This window comes from Sorex araneus, chromosome 6, assembly GCF_027595985.1.
Source record: "Sorex araneus isolate mSorAra2 chromosome 6, mSorAra2.pri, whole genome shotgun sequence".
Classification (NCBI taxonomy): domain Eukaryota; kingdom Metazoa; phylum Chordata; class Mammalia; order Eulipotyphla; family Soricidae; genus Sorex; species Sorex araneus.
In genome coordinates, this window is record NC_073307.1 from 103,556,137 (window position 1) to 103,581,720 (window position 25,584).

At 37.5% G+C, this 25,584-nt stretch overlaps 1 protein-coding gene and 1 pseudogene across 1 annotated transcript in view; both read left to right on the forward strand.

The window, feature by feature from the left end:
* The window catches only part of LOC129405917 (olfactory receptor 51G2-like), an 18,769-nt gene extending 9,382 nt beyond the window's left edge, over nucleotides 1-9,387 (forward strand). The window contains exons 3-5 of the mRNA XM_055143638.1: nucleotides 5,555-5,591; nucleotides 7,310-7,379; nucleotides 8,407-9,387. Coding sequence (XP_054999613.1) covers nucleotides 5,555-5,591; nucleotides 7,310-7,379; nucleotides 8,407-9,387 — 1,088 coding nt within the window. The remainder of the gene's footprint in view (nucleotides 1-5,554; nucleotides 5,592-7,309; nucleotides 7,380-8,406) is intronic.
* A 13,938-nt stretch (nucleotides 9,388-23,325) lies between these two features.
* On the forward strand, nucleotides 23,326-23,464 carry LOC129406132 (U2 spliceosomal RNA; annotated as a pseudogene).
* Nucleotides 23,465-25,584: the final 2,120 nt, after the last annotated feature.

Sequence of the window (25,584 nt, forward strand, 5' to 3'; positions counted from 1 at the left end):
TGGTGTTTGAATATTAACTGTAACTACGTTATAACATAAAAAAAAGAAATTGTAAAATTTCAAAAATTCCAATAAAAAGTGAAAAAGGTTTCTGACTGGGTATGGGAAGATTTATATTGCGGTGCTGTCCACAGAGGACAGAGAATGGTCTCCTGGTTGGAAGGATCATCTGGATAACCCCAGAAACTAGTGAAGGCCTCAAGCAGACTCACTCTTACTATATTCTGTTTTCTATTTGACAGGATACACTGAGACCTGAAGAGGAATAAAGAGGAACTGAACATCCTACATGTCATGTCTACATTGTTCCCTTCTTCTCTCTGGAGAGAAAGAAAGTGGGGAATGGCTGGATCTAGTGAATGAGACACTCTGACATACTATAAAACAAGGGGTGGTGAGAGGGATACTGGGATCATTGGTGAAGGAGAATGGGCACTGGTGGAGGGATGGGTAAACGATCACTGTATGAGTGAAGTGCAAACACAAAAGTTCATAAGTTTGTAACACTTATGTAGCACAGTGATTCTCTAATAAAAAATTAAAAAAAAATCTGCAAGACTCTAAAGGTCTTGAAAATGGAGAAAAAACTGAGAAAACATCAAAGACTAGAAGAAACAAAGACACGATGACTACATACAATGTGGTACACTGCAGTGGATTCTTCTTTGACATTTTTATTCTAATCTAAGTTTATTCCAACATAAAGATTTATTAAAAAAGCCAAAACACTGACTATGAATGTTGGGAGAAGATGAGTACGACAAAGGGCAAAGTAGGGGAGTCCAGATAGGTTACTTAAAGTGAGTTCTTAATTTCTTGCTGGAAAGAGAAGGGCATATGTTATGGAGCTTATGATGCACCAAGTCCTCTTCTAAGTGACTTCATGTACTATATTCTTATAATTCTAACAATAATCCAATAAAATAACCATTTGTCTTAGTTTAAAGTGAAGTGCAAAAGACACAGAGTTAATTTTCTCATCACCACATACTGAGTAGCTCTGCATTGTAGCACTGTAGCACTGTTGTCCCATTGTTCATCGATTTTGCCCCAGTGGGCACCAGTAACATCTCCATTGTGAGACTTGTAGCAGATCCAAGAGTATATCAAATCTTTCTATGACATAACTGTAGGATATTAAAGACTAATGGGTGGTAGGGTGGGGATAATGGGAGGGAGAGAGTGAGGGTGAGAGGGGAATGCAGTGTGTTAACTTTAATACCATATATTTCTTTTCTTTTTTTCTTTTAAAAGAAATATTTTATTGAACCACCATGAAAACAAGAAAAAAAATACAAAGCTTTCAGGTTTAAGTCACAGTCAAATACTGATTAAACCACCATCCCTTCACCAGTGCACCCGTTCCACCACCAAGAACCCCAATACACCCCCCTCCCACCCCAAACCCATCTAAGTAGCTAATGATATTCCCATTATTCTCTCTATATATTGAGTACATTTCATATTTCCATACAGAACTCACTATTATTGATTGGAAATTTTCCCCAACAATCAGGCCTGCCGAATAGGCATCATCTAATAATTTCTCTTCATTGGTAAGAGTGAAGACTTTAAGTCCGCGCGGCCGCTATCGCCGCCGCGCGGTTTTGGGTTTCTAATATTTTAGCTCAGTTCACAGTCAAAATGCATGGCTCAAGCATCCGCTCTGGTGCCAAAATGGGTTAGGAGACCTCAGGATCACAGTCAGTAGGCGGGAGGCTCTGCTTCTCGAGCCGCGGCTCTCGGTTCATCTCTGGGCGGAAGGCGCGCCGGGAACGCCCCCCCTCCCAGGACCACCTACAGGCTACGTCACTAAAGAAAGTCCTACCTCCTGGTGGAGGGGTCTTAGAGGGTGGCTCTCACCGCGTGGCTGCTGCCGCCATTTTCGCTCAGAAAAATGGGGTGGAGAGGGAAAAAAAATCCCTCCCCGGGCTGCACGAGATTGTAGCTCAGTTCACAGTCAAAATGCATGGCTCAAGCATCCGCTCTGGTGCCAAAATGGGTTAGGAGACCTCAGGATCACAGTCAATAGGCGCGGAGGCTCTGCTTCTCGTGCCGCGGCTCTCCCCATATATTTATTTTCAACTAACTTCATGCTTGTGCTTAGGAAATGAAGAACTCCTTTACTTCTTTTCTTCTCTCTACCCTAACCTCCTATGATCCCCCTCCCTGTGCCCCCCCAACCCCCGCACAACTGTCCAGCTTTGTTTAAAATACTAACAGACATCTCTGACTATACTGCCTGATTTTTTTCAGCAGAATTTGAAAAGACTGTAATGAACATTCTTCATTACTAGGGAGGAAGATTGTTTCCAAGTTTCCAAAGTTCCTTTTGACCCACATCTAACCCCATCTGTCACAATCCCATCCATGATTGGTAATTCATGGAAATGACTTTTTGGGATAAGTACCTGGTTCCCCCAAGAAAACTCATCCAGATGAATTGCCTGATGCTTTCTTACAAGTCCCAGTGCTGTCTGACCCAGACCTCAAGGGGTTCACGGGAGGCTCTGCTTATAATTATAATTATAGAAATTTCTTGGATTATAATTATAGAAATTTCTTGGATTTGCACTTGGATCCCAGTAGACCTGTCATTTCCTTACCTTCACCAGGAGGATTATAAAGCACTGATCTTTATTGATACAGAAAGAAATGCTTTGCACAAATAGAGGAACAGATGAGAGGAGACACAGGCCCTGTATCTGTGGTGAGTGAACCAAGGTGTGAAGTCCTGTTCTGGGGTGTGGAGACTGGGCACTGATCATTAGCATCACTGGCATCTGGGCAGAACTGAGAGGCATCTGCTCAGGGCAGGATATTCTTTAATATTTCCATAATCTGAGAGTTAAGATTAAACTCATTCTAATCCTCCCTCTTGGTAGGCATCTGGAATGAGTTTTTATCATATCAATGCTCTTTTAAGAGTTAGATTACTGTTAGCTGAGAACCTACTCCTGCCATGGTAAAATAAGAAACACCGGTCTTTTTCAATCCTCAACCAACTGGCCGAACCTACACAGAATTGCACATGATTCCCCAGGTTCACCTTTAGTAGATATTCCTAGTGCAGACTCAATCCAATGTATTTCCTAAATCCTATTGCTAATCTTCTGTTTACGGAGCAAAGATAGATATTGAGAAACTGTCTTGGTCTCATCTGGGGTTACAAACTCTATGGCATAAGATAAATAGCTAGTTATTTATTTTGCATGGCTATTTAAATTAATATTTTGTAGTAGAACTTGTCTTTAAAGTTGCAGACAAGTTGGAAAATAGCAGTATTTACCTAGATTACCCTAATGTTAATATCTTCATGAGCACAGTTTCATTATCAAAGCTAGAAACTTAATTATGTTGCTATGTAGTACTTCCTCCACCCCTCTTGGAGAGCCCGGCAAGCTACCAAGAGTATCTCACCTGCATGGCAGAACCTGGCAAGCTACCTTTGAAGTATTCTATATGCCCAAAATATTAACAATAAGTCTCACAATAGAGACATTACTGGTGCCCGCTTGAACAAATCGATGAGCAACGGGATGCCAGTGACAGTGACAGTTATGTAGTACTGAACAACTAATTTATAGATGTTATTAGAATTTCTCAAATTTTCCCATTAATGTCCTGGTTCTGGTCTAAGATCCAATATGGGATCTGAACTTGCATTTAGTCAGATTGAAAGAAACCAAAAAAAATATGATGCTGAACTTAATCCAAGCCATAGAAAACAAAGAAAGACTGAAGAAATGTGAGTCTGTTAAATAGGACTACTGGTCAGATACTGTGCAGATTGTCTTTCAGTTTAGATTCATATGATGATTAAATTGAGACTGCTCATTTTTTGGCAAGAAAGTCGCAGAACGGATGGTAATATTATAGCAGGATCAAAGATATTAAAGTAGTGAATTGCTATGACATTAATTTTGCTAATTTACCAAACCATTCTTTAGTTTGCATTTTTTGAAGTAATTTGAGCAAGCACACAGGGAATAATTTTCCATTTAATCCTAAAGTGGGACTGCTATTAATTATGGTGGGAATGTTATTAGTTTTGCAATAACTAATCATTGGCAACATTTGTTAAGTACATAATTTCTGAATGTTATTTCCATTTTATTATTTCTTAAATTTCCATTTTATAGGTGAAGATGTCAGAACAGAGAGAGATTAAGAAGTATGTTCATGGTCATATAGATAATCAGTCAGGAAGCCAACTTTCTAACCAGATCATCTGAATCAAGAGTAGTGTTTTCTAAAGTGGTTGATATTGCTCTCTACCCCCGGAGATGTACTGGCATGATCCAGGGGATGCTAGTAATTTGGGGACTCTGGGTGTCACTTCCTGTTTGTTTTCTTATAGAAGGTAGATTTCCAAAGGGGACATTAAGTGATTTTTTTTTCTTGAAAGGAGGGTGATAGACTAGATAAGTTTGGGGAACCTTTGACCTAGAGCATATTCAACCCTTAGTTACCTGGTTAGCATAAACTGTATGTAAGGTTGTATACTGAACCCAATCATGAAATCAAAGTGAAAAACTTGGTAATTATGTATCTCATGATATGATAGTAATAATAATAATAATAATAATAATAATAATAAAGAATGTATGCTAACTTGTCCCAGCCTCTGAAAAGTTAATATGAGAAGACACATGTGTTTATTGAAAAGACATGTTAAAGATAAATATTTGCACATATCTTGGACCTGTTTTGCAGATTTATCTGGTTAATCCTGGAAGTAGTATCACAGAAATTTGCTCACAAATAGGTTTCTCTACCAGCTTAATAACATAAAATGAGTTTACTTGTCATTTTATCATTTTAAATTTAATATCATTGAATGCCAGGGATATTTCTAATTCATTTCAGATCATAGCAGCTCTTTATAAATGACCAGATTTCATCTACTAAATATAATCAAGGATTTTTGTCACCAATTTTTTAAATAAAACAACACACACAGATTTATAAGGCATCTATTAATTTAAAATATTTAGGAGATTATGGAAAAGCTGCTTAATGATTCTGTTAGGACCAGTATAATAATCATAATTTATTTTCTATATGGATTCTAGCAATCAACAATTTTTGAGAAATCCCTATTTTATTTTTTCACTCAAATTTCACTGATAGTCTTCAGAACTCAAGGCAACAGCTTCTGAGCGTCTCTGCATGTGATGTGGGGAGGGTGGAGTCCCTTAATGTTTATTTCAAATTCATCCCTAGAAAAATAACGAAAGCTCCAAACAACCAGAAAGATACAGGAAGTGAGTCTGGAAACCTTGCAGACAGTTTGCAGTTTGTGACTTCCCAGTTATAGATGCCTGCCTAGAAAGGTTTATATAAATCTTTATGAAGGTATATATAAATCTACTTTTGAGGTATATATAAATCTACTTTTGAGCACTCCAATATTAAATATTATCATCTTATCTGTGCTAAACCACAAAATCCTCATCAACCTGGGGGAAATGTGGGTTTCCGGCTCCTGACAGTTTTAGGCTAGGACTGCAGTGCCAGACCTATTTTTCTGTGACCTCTCTCTTGACTGCAGGATCGGTGATTCTTCAGTTCCAGGACTCAGTGGCAAGGTTAGAAGGTTAAAGCTTCACACTCCCTTGAGCGCTGGAGACTAACTCCTGGTTGTTATAGGAACCATGTAGGAATAGACTTCAGTCTTCTGTAGGTTGGGTATTTTATTTTCAGGGAATCATAGTGAGGCTAGGAGCTATATGGAGTCGGACTTCCATAATAAAGTTTTTGCACTCTGTAGTTTTCTGGAATATAGATCAGTAAGATTGTGAGAGGCAGAGAGTGAGATTTAATTATACTCCCATAACCTCTCTGAAGGTTTTTCTCTCTGCCCTGCTTCTGTCTCTGTCTCTTATACCCCCCTTTCCTTCCTTTCTTGTTTCCCCTCTTGTTTTCTTTTATTTGGATTTACTATGTTCCTACTTTGCTTTCTCAGGAGACTACTCTGCCTAAGCCCTGAGTTTATATTTAAACTCATGTCACATATAACTACAAAAGGATGTCTATATGCAAGTGGACCCTTACAGTTTTAGAACTCTTTTATGGTGAAGTTAAAAAATTAATCATATGTGCAGTTAGGAAGAGGGAAAGCTGAGGAGATCCCACAAATTTGTAATACAATTTCCTATTCCTTGAGAATGAGAAATTTTTAGTTTTAATATTAATAATCATCATAGCTTAATCATTGGCCTGTTTAGCAGAAGGAAGCAGCTTAACATGTAACATAGTGTTTTAAAATATAGACTCTGGATTTCATTGCTTAGATCTGAACCCTCACTCACTTCTTCTGTTATTTCTTGGCTATAGGAAAATTATCCAAATATTTGATACCTTAGTTTTTATACAGTGCAAAACAGTAAAGATAACCATACCCACTCCCAAAAATAGTAAATATTTAATAACTCTTAGTCATTTTTATTATTCTTCGTGTGTATTATGTGTTTCTATGACTAGGAACTTTAAGCACTTTGAGTGTATTCTTAATCTTTAAAAATAATATTTTTGTCCCTTGACTAATTGTAAAGATTTTTGGCATGTGTGTGCTGAGACACAGAAAGATGCCCGAGCTTTGGAATCAAATAGTGCTTAAAGTCAGTCTCTTCTACTTACTCTAAATGTGGTAATTAGCAGCTTTACCTTACGCTTTTTCCTCATCTACATAAAGGGGATGATGAATTTCACAGACTTTGGAAGGAGGGGGTCCTTCGTGATGTGAAACCAAAGGGGATCTATAGTTTTCACTGCAATTGAATATATGACTACTATATAACAAGCACTATTAAGTCTTTCCAGTGTTCACAAACACTCTGTGAGGTCAGTGTGGTTGCCCTGGAGGTGGGGTGGGTCTGAAAGTTTGGAGGTCAGTCCTGGAGTTGCAATGAGCAACCCTGTGGTTCTCAGGGAACACTAGGGCCACACCTGGAGGCATCAAACTCAGTGTCTGGTACATGCCAAGCATATATTCTACCATGTTAGCTGTATCCTCAGGCCCTAAAAGATACTAGACATTTTTTTCCCTGAGTATATAATATCTAGTATAATGAAGGTCTGGAAAATATTAGAAAGTAAGCATTCAAGTTTGTGACTCTATAGGAAACAATTTACAATGCAAATAAATATAGAAATAGACAAATGGAAATGCAATTATTACGGTGGACAGAAGGTGGTGAGACTGTGTAACAGAGTTAGATAAAGTAAGCACTTACTCTCGGGTCCTTGTTTCCAATTGTTAAGTCTGCATTCCTGGAAACTCATGCTTATCTTTCTGACCCTTCAGGTGGTACCCAACAAGACCTGTCATTCTCATCCTTCTGTCCTCCAACTTTGGAGAACGACAAAGCATTCTGGTACCTTCATAGCAGCTCAAAATGGTAAGAAGATTGGGAAAGATACTAGTGAGGAGAGTGCTTCTAATTTTGTCTCTAGTCACAGAACTGTCTCAAACATAGGGTAAATGCTTTAAGCAGCCAATGAGAAGAATGTGGGGTTGGAAAAGGTGGGTCTGGGAGTTGAACAAAAGGATTAAACAAAAGTGTAAACATCCCAGCTCCTATCTTAGTTGAAGAATTCCTGAACACTTATTTTAAGTATGTCTTCACAGGAAAGAAATTCGTCACTATTGAATTCATTTAAAAGAACTATTTTGGATTCTAAAGGCATTTTCAGAAAAGAGAGACAAAAAAATGTTGACTCCAAGACCACATTAGAGGAGGAAAAATACCCTCAGTGGATGGCTTTGAAACATATATCATGGATTTGAATGTTTCCTTTTCTGGTTTCTGTTAACAAATATATGACAAATGTATATGTCATACCATGGAAAACTTACTTCTAAATATAAATGGAAATGAAGTTTAAATGACTTATTTCTAATATCCAAAATTTCCATAGAAAACTATTTTTTCTTCATTATTTAGTTTGAGAAGACACTGTGGGGATACTTTTGGCTTAGAATACATGAAAGAAAGAGATTGTTGGGGTCATAGAAAAAGACAGTGTGACTAAAACTGTCAACAAAGATCAACTCATAAAACATAGTAACTGCCACATAGAAAAAGAAAATTAGGGACCAGAGTGATAGCAATGGGGCTAAATCATGTGCCTTCCATGCTACAGACCCTGGTTGATCCCTGGCACTACATATTACTCCTGAAAATTGCCAGGAGTAATCTCTGAATGCATCTGGCTATAACCCAAAATCCCTCCTAAAGAAGATTAAATTAGCCAGGAAATGAAAGGCAATGGAGCTGATAAAATGAACAAGGTTTCTTTCATGGTACAAGGGAGGGTTGAGGACATCTTTTTCTTCCTAGCCCACACTTTATAAGGACTTTAAAAGTGACAGTCAAATGAACAGCTGACTCTTACTCGTAGGGTGGACAACTCCCTCCTGGAATCACCACGTTTTCCTGCAACACCAGCACTTCCGGTCACTCTACCTTCCTCCTCACTGGTTTTCCAGGACTGGAAGCCTCTCATCATTGGGTTTCCATCCCCATCAACCTCATCTGTGTGATTTCCATCCTGGGTAACAGTATCATCCTCTTCCTGATCCGCACTGATTCAGCTTTACACGAACCCATGTACATCTTCCTATCCATGCTGGGGGCCTCTGATCTGGGTCTCTGTGCCTCTACTTTTCCCACAATGGTGCGGCTCTTTTGGCTGGGCACTCGTGAGCTGCCTTTTGATTTCTGTGCTGCACAGATGTTCTTTATTCATGCCTTCACCTATGTGGAATCTGGCGTGCTGCTAGCCATGGCCTTTGATCGCTTCATTGCCATTCGGGAACCTCTTCACTACGCCACAATTCTTACACATTCAACCATGGCCAAAATGGGGGTTGCAATTCTGGTGAGGGCTATCGTGCTCAACCTCCCAGGACCCATTCTTTTACGGCGCCTGTTCTTTCCCCAGATCAGTGAACTCTCTCACTGCTACTGTCTCCACTGTGATCTTGTAGGATTGGCTTGCTCAGACACCAAGGTTAACAGCTTATTTGGCCTGATCTCCATTCTTTTTTCCTTGGGCCTCGATTCCTTCCTCATCATGCTTTCCTATGCCCTGATTCTACGAACTGTGCTGACCATTGCCTCACCTGGTGAGCGACTCAAGGCACTCAACACGTGTGTTTCACACCTCTGTATTGTTCTTATCTTTTATATGCCAAAACTGGGGCTGTCTGTGTTGCATCGAGTAGAGAAACACCATTACCCTGCCTTAGCAGTGCTCATGGCCAACCTACATTTTTTGGTTCCACCCTTCATGAACCCTATTGTCTACTGCATCAAGTCTAAGCAGATCAGGCAGGGTCTCCTAAAACGCTTTCTGCAGAAAAAGATTGATGTGTCCTAGAATAGCAAAAGAGTCACATGGGTCAGCATTGCTTTTGGGTGGAATTTAGAGGTGGAGAGTTCATTTATGAAATTTAAGAATGACTTAGATCTTAATATTGAGCCTTTTATGGGCCCATCTCATCACCTCATCTTCCATAATTTTAGTTTTGGGTAACTGAGATCTTGAAAAGCATATTAAAATATCACTGATAATCTTTTTATTGCTCTGATATTTAAGATTCATATATAGAGTGACATCTGCTTATTTAGGAAACAATCACACTGAGGGGATTTATCTGTGTATATATGCACAGGCTTCTCCTCTTTTGGTCCCACTGAGTATGCCTTCCCTCCATTTGATTTATAATCCTAAGGAAAAACGAAATTATATAAATTTATAAATATAATAATAGCATATATATGTGAGCCATGCTTACCTGAATTCTGGCCCTCTTATCCAAAATTTAAATAGGGTTCACACCCAGTAGTTTTGGGGGGACTGGTCTTGGACACTCTTGATTGTGCTTGTGGGGGTCTTTGGACCTTGTTTAGTGATGGTTAGCCTGTTTGTGTAGTGTTTGGGGCTTACCAGGGCTATATCTAGAGTGTTTAGGGGTGCCACTGAACTTAAGGTTCAGTGATAGAGCACTTGCCTTGTATATGCAAGGCCCTGTCACTGCTTCCCAAATTTAATATGAGCCAGGTCATATTAAGAAACAAAAGAGAGGTTACTTTTGGGATAAATTTATCATGTACAGTGTGTCCTATGTGATAAATACCCCTCACCCCCCGCCTCTCAACACATCCTTCACCCTGCCAGCCAATGATTTGAGACTTAGAGAATGGTAGTTTTTCCTGGTTCTTTTATGTGTGCATTTGCTTTAAATTTGAATGTTTGGCATTGGCAAGCCTAGGAAAGCTGCCCACTGAATTCTGTATAGTACCATTTCTCAAGCATCAATGGCAATGAAGTTTGAAAAGTCACTCTTTTCCAATGTAAGTGATCTTCTAATATGTTAGATCCATGAGACCAAGATTTCAGAGAATGTTGTGTTCACCAAATATTTTTAGTTTGTTTTTAGGTTTGATTTTGATTCACACCTGACTGTGGTCCAGGGTTACTTCTATGGTGTATCGTGATGCTGGGGATTGCATCCAGGTTAGGTAAATACAAGGAAGGTACCATAATTGCTCTCTTGCCCTTGTTTTTTCACTATTCATTTTTTCAATGATATACAAGGTAGGGGCGTAGGAATAAAAATTCTTGATAGTTAATACCAGAATGGGAGAAAAAGAAGGAAACACAAATGTCTAAGGCCTGTTGGGGATAATGAGCAGCTGATAATCTGGATTGGAATGATGTGGTAAGGATGAATACTAGAAACTTCTGGGATTAGATGTGCTGCAATATGACCAGGAATGTTTTTTCTAATGGCACAGTTCAGAGAGGAGCTATATATTTGTGTGTATGGGTGGGTACAGAAATTTTTCAAAGTTATTTACAATGTTTTAGAGGAAATATTATTCAGGGATGAAATAGTTTTTTACCTTATCACTAGCATTTTACTTGGACTACTCAGTCCTAAAATACACTCCCCTTAAAAATAGAAATAGGTATGTTCTTAGTAGTAAACCATCACTCAAATATTAAAGAGAAAGAAATTAAAGGCAATTTTCCCATATTGATGGATAACCAGACAACTGGGAATTTAATGATCATAGTCTTTTGTGTGTATTATTTCTATGAAGTGAGATAGAAAGAACAAGAACTCAGAGGCAAGAAACCAGGGTAAAGAGTAATGAATCCTGTACATGCAATTATAGCTGTTAAATTTGGTTTCTGTATTATAGTTGATATTTTTATATTATATATCTTTTCTTGCCACTGCAGCATGGATTCCAAAATATTCAAATCCTGTCACTATTGGTAACTAGGCTATTGTACAAAGTGTCTGAGGTGAAAAAAATCCTGTTCTTTGCTAATATTCAATATATATGTGTATATATACACATATATATGTATATATAAAATATTCACAAAGCCCAACAACAAAAAAAACTGGCAACTCTAAACAATGGGAAGAAGATATAAACAATACTTCCTTACAGAAGACATATAGATGACAAATAGGCATATGGAAAAGTATTCATCATCTCTTATTATCAGGGAAGTACAAATTAAAATGACAAGGAAGTATCACTTCATACCAGTGAGAATAGCTTCTATATCAAGAGGAATAGAAACAATAGTGTTGATGGGAATGCAGTGAAAAAGCAACCTCTACTCACTGTGGAAATGTCATCTGGTTCAGTCTCTTTGGAAATAGTATGGATACTTCTCAAACAAATTAAAACCAGAGCTTTCATAAAACCTAATGATTCTATTTCTTGTTATCTGTCCCAAGAAAACCAAGTCATTAATGTGAAAAGATTTATTCACAGCTATGTTCACTTAGTGGTATTTGCAATGGCCAAGATCTAGGTGTGCTATATGCACAATGGAAAACAAGTCCAAGAGAGAAGAACAAATACCAGATAATATTATATGTACAGTGATGGCAAGGGAATGGAGTGTCCAATGAAAACAAACTTTTTACTTAGACTATAGAATTAAGGTTATCAAGTGATAGGGGTAGGGATGTGGGGCTGATAGGGAAAAAAGGGAGGACTAAAACTCACATAAGAACTAGGGTGGAGGGACTTTGGGTTTGTGGTGATGGTGTAATAACTTTTGTACCACAAACATTAACTACTGTAACCACATTACCTCAACTTTAATAAAAAGAAGTCCTACCCTAAGAGCTGAAGAAGATTTCAAATTATGTGTTTAGCGATCCATGTTAGAAAGTTAAGTTTAGTAGCATCCATCTGAGGATTTCAGTAATCTAGGTTTGTCCTTTCAAATGCCCTCCCCTTTCAAAAAGGGGGCAATTTGTGCAGCACAACGATCTTCTTTATTAGGGCCAAGCAAGCAACTCTGTAATCCTGGTCTCTCCATATACTTCAACCATAGTCCCAATAATGAAATGATCCTCATCTATTTTTGGTGGGCCAGCAAGTCCATCTTGCTGAAGGTCCTATGGATCTTTGTCAGAAACCTGTTGCAGATGTGATGGCATTCAGAGCCACAGTGACGGTGGCCAGTTAAAACAAAACAAAATACGTTGTATTAAAAATCTCTGAGGAATTCCTAATTATAGGGTTAAAATAACTACAAATTAAGGACAAAAGACTCTACTTGGACACATTTCTCACCACTATGGTTAGCACATTCATTTTTATAGTTAGACCACAGATTCCTGACATCTGTGCAGCCATACCATAGGAGGGCTCTGTCTCTACAACTTTACTTTCAAGGTATAGATGTCTCAGCATTCTTCTGTTCTGGAAGTCCAAAAGCTACTGAAAATATAAGGGAGAGATTTTGAGATAGTTTCTACAAAAGGTTTGCTATTGGAACTGGGGGAAAATGTTTGCTGGGGGATAGCTGTTATTGTTTTTCTAGTTAATTGAAAAAAAAACCAAAATGATCAATTCTAAAAGCCACTACATTTCACATGCTGTTCATTCTTTATGTGTGTAACATTAATCTAAAGTTTCTGTGCTTCCTCTTTATGTTTACCAGATGGCTACTTGTCATCCCAGAAAACTGAATTTAAAAAAAAACTCAGTTCTGAGTGAAATGAGCCAGAGGGAGAAGGACAGACATAGAAAGATTGCACTTATTTGTGGGATATAAAAAGCATAGTCTAAGACTAATACCCAAGGACAGTGGAAACAAGGGCCAGGAGGAATGGTCCATGGTTGGAAGCTTGCCACAAGTGGTGGTGTGGGGAGGGCAGCTAGGGTAGAGAAGGGACCACTATGCCAAAGGTAGTCGGAAAGAAATGAGTGCTGAAATAACCTTTCAGTACCTAGATTGCAAACCATATTACAAACCATAAGGCCAAAAAGGAGAGAGAGATAGGAAAAGTGCTTGCTATAAAGGGATGGAGGACTGGAGAGAAACTGGTTTTGGGCAATGTGTACTGGTGAAGGGACAAGTGATGGAGCATTGTATGACTGAACTCCAATCATGAACAATGATGTTACTGTATCTCACGATGATTCAATTATAAAACAATATACAAAATCCCAACTCTGTATGTACCAGTTTATTTATTTAATCTGTAGGAGTCCACATTTCCTCATTATACAGTGGGGATAATTTTCAGAAATTTTGTAAGGATTCAAGTATAGAATGTTGCATAACGCAGTAAATTAAATAATACAGAACCAATTTTGCATATATGTGTGTGTAGGAATTTGATTAATGCCTATTTTCTCTATTCATTACAAGTACCATGAAAGCACTTAATTTCTTGGCTTGTTCAACTATAAGATTTTGTTACATGACCAAGGATATTGGATTAAATAGGTGTTTAAGTAAATAAAAGACCGAGTTCCTGGAAAATGGTATATATAATTAGTTGCATAATTTTAATTGAGCACAATAACTGGTATTAAAAATCAGTAATATTATGAGTAGTATAATTTGCCTTACATAAATTTGATTTTGGGAAGGAAGCAGCAAGTACTGATTGGTTTGTTTTAGATGCAAAATTTTTGTTAATGGTCACACAGCTCTACAGATGCCTTGTCTTTTTAATTTTTCTTAGTTCCTAACTTTCTTAAAGACTCTTGATTCCAATAAAGGTGGATATCTGTGATATATCATGGCAGCGACCAGCCCTTGCTTTGGGTTATAGGAGATCAGAGTCGTAGCCTGTGATGGTTTAGAACTGGACAGGGTCTTAGTGACTAACCTACATTATTTTAGAGGAAGCAAAACATTTGTGTGCACCCTTAAGATAAACCTGACTACCAGAATTAAGGGGACTGGGATATAATATATGTTCAGTGAGAAGAACAGAAAAAGACTGACAGAAACCAAAAGGAGCATGAATGGGAGAAGGCAATGTTGGTAGCATTTTCATGATTTCACTGTTCATGATTCATGGTGCCACAGAAGAGTGTGTGATCACTGTGTGATCTCTGTGCCCCACCACCAAGTGCGTTCCAGCTCTTCTAATAGCAGAGGTGGGAGGAAAGATTAGAAGGATCTTTCTGGTAGTGTAAATGGCAGTAGAACTTGGCTAGTAAGTATGATAAGACTTATACACATATAGGAATGTGAAAGATGGGGCTGGAGCGATAGCACAGTGGGTAGGGTATTTGCCTTGCTCACGACTGACTCTGGTTTGATTCCCAGTATCCCATATGGTCCCCTTAGCACTGCCAGGAGTAATTCCTGAGTGCATGAGCCAGGAGTAACCCCTGCATCACCAGGTATGACCCTCCCCCCAAAAAAAGGAATGTGAAAGCAACACCCTGGAATTCCATAATATTGTAAATCAGTGAAAAATAAGAATTATGTACCATAGGGGCCGGAGCGATAGCACAGCGGGTAGGGCGTTTGCCTTGCATGCGGCCGACCCGGGTTCGATCCCCGGCATCCCATATGGTCCCCCAAGCACCGCCAGGAGTAATTCCTGAGTGCAGAGCCAGGAGTAACCCCTGAGCATCGCTGGGTGTAACCCAAAAAGCAAAAAAAAAAAAAAGAAGAATTATGTACCATATATTAAAAATAGGTTATCAAATAATATATGGTGATCCAGACATTTTGTAAAATGTTGCTATTAGAATACTTAATATTTAAATATAAAATATTTAAATTATAAAATATTTAAATATATTACATCTAAACAATGTAGAAATATTTAATATTAAATTATTTTCATATAAAAATATTCACCATCACCATACTTCAGGCCGCTTTCCACATGCTTGGGTCGAACCTCATGAATGAGCGAAGTCTCACAGAACCCAGGTAATGCAGAACTTTGTGATCTTGGACTCTGGGCTCAACGGGACCCGGGAGCAGAGATCCTCTGCCTGCTTCCTCCAATCTCTGGTGACCCAGTGTGACACCCATAAGCCACCTCCTGCCCGTGCCAGATAATATCCTCATCAGCCACTCTCCAGAAACTCAGGGCTGCTTCTACTGGAAGGGAGCATAAAATGAGGCCCCCATAACCATGCCACTGGACTCTGCACCCTTTGCCTGAGCCCTCTGAGCCCTCTTCGCCTCAAGGGATCCAGCCCTGGCAGCTGACCTCCACTACCCCACCGCTCCTACGCTCCAGGCCACTTTCCACATGCTTGGGACAAGACTGACGCATGAGTGAACATATTCCTGGACCGTGCGGGACACATCTCGGAGAGACCAGCAAGCTACCAAGAGTATCCTGCATGCATGGAAGAGCCTGGCAAGCTCCCCATGGCATATTCGTTTTACCAAATACAGTAACAATAGCAGGTCTCATTCCCTTGACCCTGAAAAGAGCCTCCAATCGTTGGGAAAAACGAGTAAGGAGAGGCTGCTAAAATCTCAGGGCTGGGACGAATGGAAACATTACTGTCACCCGCTTGAGTAAATCGATGAACAACGGGATGACAGTAATACAGTGATACAGTGACAGAGTAGTGCCCAGAATTATACAGCAGCAATTTTCAGGCAACTAAAAGGTAGCCTAATTTTCTAATTTAAGCTCAGTTTCTTTTTTTTTTTAATTTCTAAATTTTTAAATTTTTTAATTAGTGAGTCACAGTGAGGGTACAGTTACAGATTCACACATTTCATGCTTGTTTTTCCCTCATGCAGTATTCAGGAGCCCATCCCTCCACCAGTGTCCATTCTCCACCACCAGTGAACCCAGTATCCCTTTCACCCCCAATCCCATCCCCCCCCACCCCACCCTGCCTCTGTGGCAGGGCATTCCAATTTGTTCTCTCTCTCTCTCCTTTTGGGTGTTGTGGTCTGAAACAGGGGTATTGAGTGGTCACCATGTTCGGTCACTAGTCCACTTTCAGCACTCATCTCCTAATTTAAGCTCAGTTTCTTTTATCTCTTTTTGGGTGTTGGGACACACCCAGTGATGCCCTGGAGTTACTCCTGTCTCTACACTCAGGAATCATCTGTTTGGCTCTTGGGAAAAACATGGGATTCCAGGGATCAAACCTTAGTTGGCCGTGTGCAAGGCAAACACCCTACCTGCTATATTATCATTCAGGCCCCATATTTAAACTGTTTCTAATAATTTCTCCACCCTAAGAGATAATTTAATATCTTTCTAAGCTCAATTCCTCAATCTCTGAAATGGAGTCTTGGCATCATAAAATTCTTGTGAAGATTAAAGTGAGGATTTAATTAAAAGATTAAAACATGGGACCATGCACAGAAGACTAAGAAATAAATGAAATGTAATCATATATAAGTCCTACTTATATAAATTCTAATCATATATAAATGTAATTATATTTAATCATAAATGTAATCATATGTATATGACTTATATAATCATATAAAAGTCCTAGAAACGATTAGCTATTCCTTAGGTCTCAAAGATCTGAGATAGTCACCTTGTTGACTTCATTACTAATATAACTTCTTCATATATAGACTAATCTCCTTTCTTAAATAGTCTTTATCTCCTTTAGGAACGCCCAGAGACCTCTTCTAGTTTCAAGTATGGGTTTCAGAGTTATACAAAGATTTCTTTATGAAAGAAGAAACTCAAAAGAGATTCCCAGAGAGCTGGACCTACCTCTCACAAGGACTCTTCCTGAAAGGTTTCTCTCAGCCGTAGTCTATTTTCAAAGGTTATGGAGGACTTTCATAAATGGCATTGCTCATACTCCTTTTTCCATATTCTTATAGTAGATGTGCAGGATTTCTAAGTATTTATTCAACATACTTTCTGTCTCTTTCACAGACAAGTACTTATTTATTTATTTATTTAAATTTATTTGTGAGTCACAGTAAGGGTACAGTTACAGATTTATACATTTTCGCACTCATGTTTCCTTCATACAAAGTTCAAGAACCCATCCCTTCACCAGTGCCCATTTTCCACCACAAATAAACCCAGCATCCCTCCCCCCCCATGCCATCTCCCCCCACTCCACCCTGCCACTGTGGCAGGGTCTTCCCTTTTGTTCTCTCTCTCTAATTAGGTGTTGTGGTTTGCAATAAAGGTGTTGAGTGGCCATTGTGTTCAGTCTCTAGTCTACATTCAGCCCGCATCACCCTTCCCCCGCGTGGCCTCCAACTACATTTTACTTGGTGTTCCCTTCTCTATCTGAGTTGCCCTCTCCCCAGAATGTGAGGCCAGCTTCCAAGCCATGGAGACAACTTCCTGGTACTTATTTCTACTATTCTTGGGTGTTAGTCTCCTACTCTGTTATTCAATATTCCACAGATGAGTGCAATCTTTCTACGTCTGTCTCTCTCTTTCTGACTCATTTCACTTAACATGATACTTTCCATGTTGATCCACTTATATGCAAAGTTCATGACCTCATTTTTTTCTAACAGCTGCATAGTATTGCATTGTATGGATGTACCAAAGTTTCTTCAACCAGTCATCTGTTCTAGGGCACTCAGGATTTTTCCAGATTCTGGCTATTGTAAATAACGCTGCGATGAACATATGAGTGCAGATGTCATTTCGACTATACTTTTTTGTTTCTCTGGGATATATTCCCAGCAGTGGTATTGCTGGGTCAAATGGGAGCCCAATTTCTAATTTTTTGAGAATCATCCATATTGTTTTCCAAAAGGGCTGAACCAGTTGGCATTCCCACCAGCAGTGTAGAAGGGTCCTTTTCTCCCCACATCCTCTCCAACAGCGGTTGCTTTTGTTCTTTTGGATGTGTGCTAGTCTCTGTGGTGTAAGGTGGTATCTCATGGTTGTTTTGATCTGCATCTCCCTGATGATTAGTGATGTAGAGCACTTTTTCATGTGCCTTTTGGCCATTCGTATCTCTTCCTTGGGAAAGTTTCTGTTCATTTCTTTGCCCCATTTTCTGATGGGGTTGGATATTTTCTTCTTGTAGAGTTCAACCAGTGTTTTATATATCATTGATATCAACCCCTTATCTGATGGGTATTGTGTAAATATCCTTTCCCATTCTGTAGTTAGTCTTTGTATTCTGGTCACTGTATCTTTTGCGGTGCAGAAGCTTTTTAGTTTAATGTAGTCCCATTTGTTGATCTCTGTTTTCACTTGGTTGGCTAGTTGCATGTCATCTTTGAAGATACCTTTATCTTCAATATCGTGGAGGGTTTTGCCAACCTTGTCTTCAATGTACCTTATGGTTTGTGGTCTAATGTTGAGGTCTTTAATCCATTTTGATCTGACTTTTGTGCATGGTGTCAGGTCGAGATCTAAGCCCATTCTTTTGCATGTGGTTGTCCAGTCAGACAAATACTTTTTGCTGAAAAAAATATACTGGTCTTCTATTCTGTGCTGTCTTATTTTAGTAGATATCTACCTATTCTGAATATTATCAATATGTAAATATGTACAGATCTATAAAATGGTGGTACCGTAGTTTAGATTTTATTAAATCTATTAAATCCATGCTTTAGAATTTAATGAAAGGTTGATGCATTTAAGCATAAATTCAGATGATGAAAGTTTTGATTTTCTTTTGATCAATATTTGAAATTGTGGTAAGTCCATATCTGATCCTACATTAAAGCAGACACAAAAGCTCACCTTTGTGATGTTTTAGCATTTTGTCTGTGCATCTAAGTTAGACTAGACTGAATTTATAATATTGCCAACTCTATCCTCTATGATTTGTAAATCTGTAGATATTTACACCTTCATTTGTTATACTAGGTATCTGATATATTTATCAAATAAGCACTTTGGTTCCTTTGCATGAGACAATTAAAGGAATTCACAAAGCATTAATAGTCTCTATCTTTCAGTCTTTTATTATTTTCCTCTTCTTTCCTATTATAAACTTTTTTTGAGATATAATTGACATTAACTTATATATGTTGCTTTGTGTCTGTTCAGATATGAAAGATTTGCTGTATAGCATAGTGTCTATACTTAACTATGTAGTATTGCATTTTTTTTCTTCTTTTTTTTCTTGGGTCACACCCAGAGATGCACAGGGGTTACTCCTGGCTCTGCACTCAGGAATTACCCCTGGCGGTGCTCAGGGGACCATATGGGATACTGGGAATCGAACCCGGGTCGGCTGCTTGCAAGGCAAACGCCCTACCCGCTGTGCTATCACTCCAGCTCCCATGTTGTATTGCATTTTAAGAATATTCTAATAGGGTAAATCCTAAGCATTGTGATGACTGACACACCTGATAAAAGGGGAAGGAAAATTAAAGAGGGTATCAATGTGTTTATAGAATAGATCAAGATGATGGTTTTGCAGATTTTTGTTTTATTGTCATTAGGCCTGATATTTTATAAGATGTGAAACATCAAATTTGCATCTTATATTGCAGGATGATGGGTCTATTTGAATGTCCATTTTAGCCTTTTTGTTTTAGATATAGAACACTGATTTAGTTATACTTGATACTGAATATCACACACAAGCCAGACATCTGAAGTATTGATTTATTATGTCTGGGATTAGGAAAGAACAAATTTTTATACTTTAGTGGCTGGATTATGATACTAACATTTTAAAAGATAACTATCACAGGAAACAAAATACACCATCACTCAAGTTTATTACATTGTGTTCTGTGGTCAGCACCAGCTTCATTTGAATTCATTAGGGAGAAAGTATGGTGCTCATAGCCACTCAAAGTCAGAACTTCCATTTAATTTTGAATCACAGTAAGATAGAAATGCCTGCTAAATCATTTTGCTCATCTGCAACTCAAAAAACTTTCCTATACTTAATACTATAAAACCAAGCTCCCGGAAGTGACATCTTATAGCCTAGTTCTCCCTCTCAGAGAACGTGGCAGGCTATGAGAGTTTCCTGCCTGCATGGGAGAGCCCGGCAAGCTTCCTGTGGCATATTTATATGCCCAAACCAGTAAGAATAATGGGTCTCATCCCCCTAACCTTGAAAGAGCCTCAAATGTGGTACTGTTGGGAAGGACGAGTAAAGAGAGGTTTCTAAAATCTCAGGGCTAGGATGAATGGAGACGTTACTGAAACTGCTCGAGTGATGATAATGATGATGATGATGATGATGATGATGATGATGATGATGATGATACTTAATTTCACCATTTTAAAAAAATAGTTCTTTTTTTATTTATGTTTTCCTTTTTGGGCCACACCAAGCAGTGCTCAGGGGTTACTCCTAGCTCTGCATTTAGGAATAATGATGCTTGGGGGACTATATGGGATGCTAGGGATTAAACCCAGGTTGACCACGTGTATGGCAAACACCCTACCTGCTGTACTATTGCTCTGGCCCTGATGTTCACCAATTCTTTTCTTGATATTCTCTCTAGTACTCCTAGTAATTAGGTTCCTTCCGCTATATCAAAGGCTATGTCAGAGGAATTATAGAATTCTAATGAGCACTATGTTACCAAATCCATTTGTTGATGCTCTATTCATTAACCTCTGGCCAGTGTTTGACACAGATGATCACTTAGGGGAAAGCAAAAGTGTGTAACATCTTGGGAAGATCCAATGAAATAGTGGATATGCTACTTTTCTTGTACCAAATTCAGTTGTGTCCATTTGCCTTGATGAAATCAACTGAAAACCTCATCAACTGAAAACCCTAGGAGTTGAATGTGTGTATGTGTGTGTACACGTGTGTGTGTATCTGTGTGTGTGTTTGTATGTGTTTGAGAAGAGAGGGTTGGTATTCCAAGAGTTGCTCAGGGTCACAAATAACAAAAGAAAAACAAAGTGAACTCAGGTTATAAGAACAAAATAGAGGGTCAAAGATGGGATAGGGCAGATAAATTGGGTGAAAGAAGTTAGTCATATGGTGTGAATTACAATGTAATATATCCAGATGTTGAATTAAAGTCAAATATCTGAAACTTTCATATGGTAAGCTATTACTTCAATAAAAACAAGTTGATGTTAATAAATGCTGCAACTATTGTATAGTAACTAAAATTTTCCATTGTGAGGTGGGATGAAGTATGAATAAATTCTTGCTTACATGGAGACTGAGATGCTTTAGTATCCTGGGAATATGGTAACATAAGGAATTATAGTCTGGGTTGACTGATAACACTGGGAGACTTGCCAAAAGAAAATATACTTGTTTCAGCAATCTAATTTGTCTAAATTAAAACATGATGCAAGAAATGGAAGTCTTCTGTAATATCTTAAAAGTTATTATAATTTTCAGCATACAGAGAATAAACTGACAAAAGCCAGACCCAGGATATAATTCAAAGTGTGGCAGAAATATAAAAAAGAATAAAGAAGAATGCATGAAGGCTCAATAAGCTATCTGAAAGATACTGATAGAAAAAAATACAGTTTAAGAGCTATTTATAAGGCGCTTCAGTGAATAAACTGAAACTACTGGTTCATAATTAAAATTTTCAGATAATCAGAAACACTTTATTTCTCTTGCCAGAAAAACACCATTTATCTTTGCTGGAAATCCTGACATGAACTCACGAGAAGCAGGTGCTTAGCAAGAAGTTTATTTAGAGCAGCAGCCCTGATTTCAATTTCCTAGTAGGAAACTGTTGAAATCAGGAATTTTTTTCTATAGCGATCTATAGGAAAGGATGAATAAATAGGTGACTTATTGGAAATTTTGTGAGAAATTTAGAAACTTTAAAATCAAATAAGAATTCTAGATCTGCAAACGCAATATCTGAAATAAAAAATGCAGTTATAAGGAATATCAGATTAAACAACAGAAAAGAAGGGATCAGTGAACCCGAAGACCAGAAAGAAAAAGTTATTCAGTATGTTATTAACCTGTTAATAGAATTTAAATTAAATTAAAATAAAGTTAAATTAGAATTTATTTTATTAACTTTATTAACTGATAGTTAATAGAATTTAAGATTAAGTTAAAATAAATAGAGTAACGTGACTTTCTACCAAGTAGTATGAAATACATGTAATTAAAATCTTAGAGGGAAAAATTGAGAAAGTAGCAGAAAAATATTAACTGAACTATTTGAAAGTATTTTTCAAATTTAATTACAAAATATGAAATTATATAAAATACTAAAAGAAAAATTATATAGTTTGGGCCATATATATAATTATATGGCCCAAACTATATAATTAAAACTCAAGATATAATTATATAGTTATAAACAATTTAAATAATAACATTTTAGGTAAAAAAGGTAAGAAAGTTCTTTTCAACAAATCGATATTACAAGAATATGTAAGAAATACCATATGGACATTGAATCCATAGGAAGAAAAAAAGTTCACTCTAAATAATAAACATATGCACAAAATAAAAAGCTATTTTTCTTTGATTAAATTGTTTAAGCAGTTTTAATAAAAGTATTAAAAAGTTTTTAATAAAAGTATTAAAATCGATAATAGATGCATAATATGATCTAAATATCTCCATATTTTATGTAGATACACTTAAAGTAACACAAAGGGTGAGGAGTATATGGATATAGACTATGTAAAATAGAAGAATATTAAAAAAGTGTTATAACATTGTAGATAGATTGTGGTAAATTAGGAATTCATAGGTTAAATCCCTGAGTTACCTTTACAAAAATATTATCAAGTATTGCCAACAACCTGAGAAGTTGGAGGTAATTCATGAAAGTTCTGCACTGTCACTGCACTGTCATGCCGTTGTTCATCAATTTGCTCGAGCAGGCACCAGTAAAGTCTTCATTGTGAGACTTATTGTTACTGTTTTTGGCATATAGAATACGCCACGGGTAGCTTGCCAGGCTCTGCCGTACAGGCGGGATACTCTCGCGGGGCTTGGGGCTCTCTGAGAGGGACGGAGGAATCGAACCCAGGTCTGACATGTGCAAGACAAACGCTCTCCGCTGTGCTATTGCTCCAGTACTAATAATAAATAGAAGGGAATAAAAATGGCAAGAGAAGAAAATAAACAAAATAATTTTTAAAAGACTAGAAAAATCAACAAAGTATACTATATTCTAATCGCTTCTTGGCCTTTTGGCTAAGATCAAGTGTAGTGTAATAAAATTTCCCTCTCTTTTTAAATAGAATAATAGAATAGTATAAAGAACACACACATGACCAATATCAGAAACAATACAGATATTTGTTTCACCAGTAGAAGAGAAATAAAGGTGTCATAAAAATTGATGCATTATCCAGACAATTAAGGGGTAATGAAGATTGAAAATAGAAAATTGAGTAGACTTTATGCACTAGAAACTGAATGCAAAATACAAAAGAAAAAACTTCAAAGATTTCCCTGCAAAATTGTGTAAAATAGTCATAGACTCAATAAAATATTACACAAACATTTTAGAAAATAGAGTAGCAAGGAATATATACTAGTATATTTTATGAGCCAAGCACAATCCTAATATAAAAACCTGATAAAGAGGGGCTGGAGTGATAGCACAGCGGGTAGGGCGTTTGCCTTGCACGCGGCCAACCCGGGTTCAAATCCCAGCATCCCATATGGTCCCCTGAGCACCGCCAGGGGTAATTCCTGAGTGCAGAGCCAGGAGTAACCCCTGTGCATCGCCAGGTGTGACCCAAAAAGCAAAAAAAAAAAAAAAAAAAAAACAACCTGATAAAGAAAATACAAAGAAAAAAATGAATATATTTATCATGAACATAGGCACAATGATCCTTATCAAAATATTAGAAAGCTAAATCTGGCAACATGCAAATTAAAACATGATGAAAAATTGTATTTATTCCATAGATAAAATGGTTTTACTTTAAGTCAAAATAATTTACCTTATTACTGAAGAATCTGCTTAAGAAGAAATACAAATTCAGACCATGCAGATAAAAACCTTTAACCATTAGTAGAAAACATATTTAAATAAATTTATAATTTATAATTAATATCATAATGTAAACTTAATTATTTTCCTCAAAAGATCAGCAACAAGGCAAGGACCTTAACCTTGTTATTCAATTGAATATAGCATGGGAGTTCCTGATAGAGCAATAATATTGGAGAAAGAAAAGTCGTACAGTCAAAATGATAGGAATAACTGTTGTAAAAATTAACAAATTACATTCTTGCATATATTCCAAAGAACATATAATGGACCACAGTAGGGCAGAATTAGGGAACTTATGTTTAGAAATTTTTACAAAGCAATCATTATTATGGCAATGTAGAAAAGGAGAGCCAGAAATTTGCAGAAAAAAATAGATTATTTTGAGTTTATCGTAACTTTTATAATTAAGAGGTTAGAGAGATCAGAAGACAAACCATAAAGTTGGATGAAAAATTTTCACTCAGCATTATGACAAATGCCTTATATTCAGGATATATAACATCTAGTACAAATCAACATAGCAAAAAATGGAATACAAACTCCAAAGCAAAACATTTTACAAAAAGAATATTTGTAATGAATAAACACAAACATTAACTCAGTTATTAGTCATCAGAAAAATGAAAATTAAAGTAATATATTACTTTCTCACACATTTGGAATGATTAAATAAAAATCAATGACCAAGTAGGCAAAGGCAACATGGTCAGTCCCAGAGGACAGACAAAAAGACAGACCAGAGAGCATCAGTTTTATATATCCCGAGACCTTGTTTCCACACCTTATGTCTAAGTACTGTAAAAAGCATTCAAAGAAGTGGCCTTTTCTATCCATACAAAGGTAGGAAGAGATGAAATGATTCCTGGACCTATTTTCCCTGAGCAAGTTAGACCTTTGTTCAGTACCGATAGTTTCTGCACTTAAAACAACTGTCTTAAATTTTGGCTTGGTTGCTGTCTGATACATAGATATCCTCTAACAGCATCATAAGAGGGAGACTTTTGACCTGACCAAGTTCATACCATAATTTTTTTTTTTGGTAATCTATACTTGACTCATAGAACATGCTCAGTAAAAAAAATTAAGCCCTTCATTTTCCAAAGGACTTTTCCTACTTGACTTTGTGCTTTAAACCTTTCTCCTCTATGTGATTGATGGGCACAGTTTGCCCATGATTATTCTTTTGCTCTCTCTCTGTATACAGAGCAGTATCTGACAGGAGACGCACAGAGAATCAGACAGAAGTAAGAGAGTTTCACACTTAGAACTCACTGAGGAAAGTCTCCTGCATCCCAATCTGAGAAGGAGCCCTTGAGTACAGTGAGAGCTATTTCTCTGTTCTGACCAGCCGCCACATCTTTCTCAGTTTTATTCAAGTCTCATTGAAGGTAGGAGTCAAGTGGGAATGTCTAGGAGGCCATCATTAAC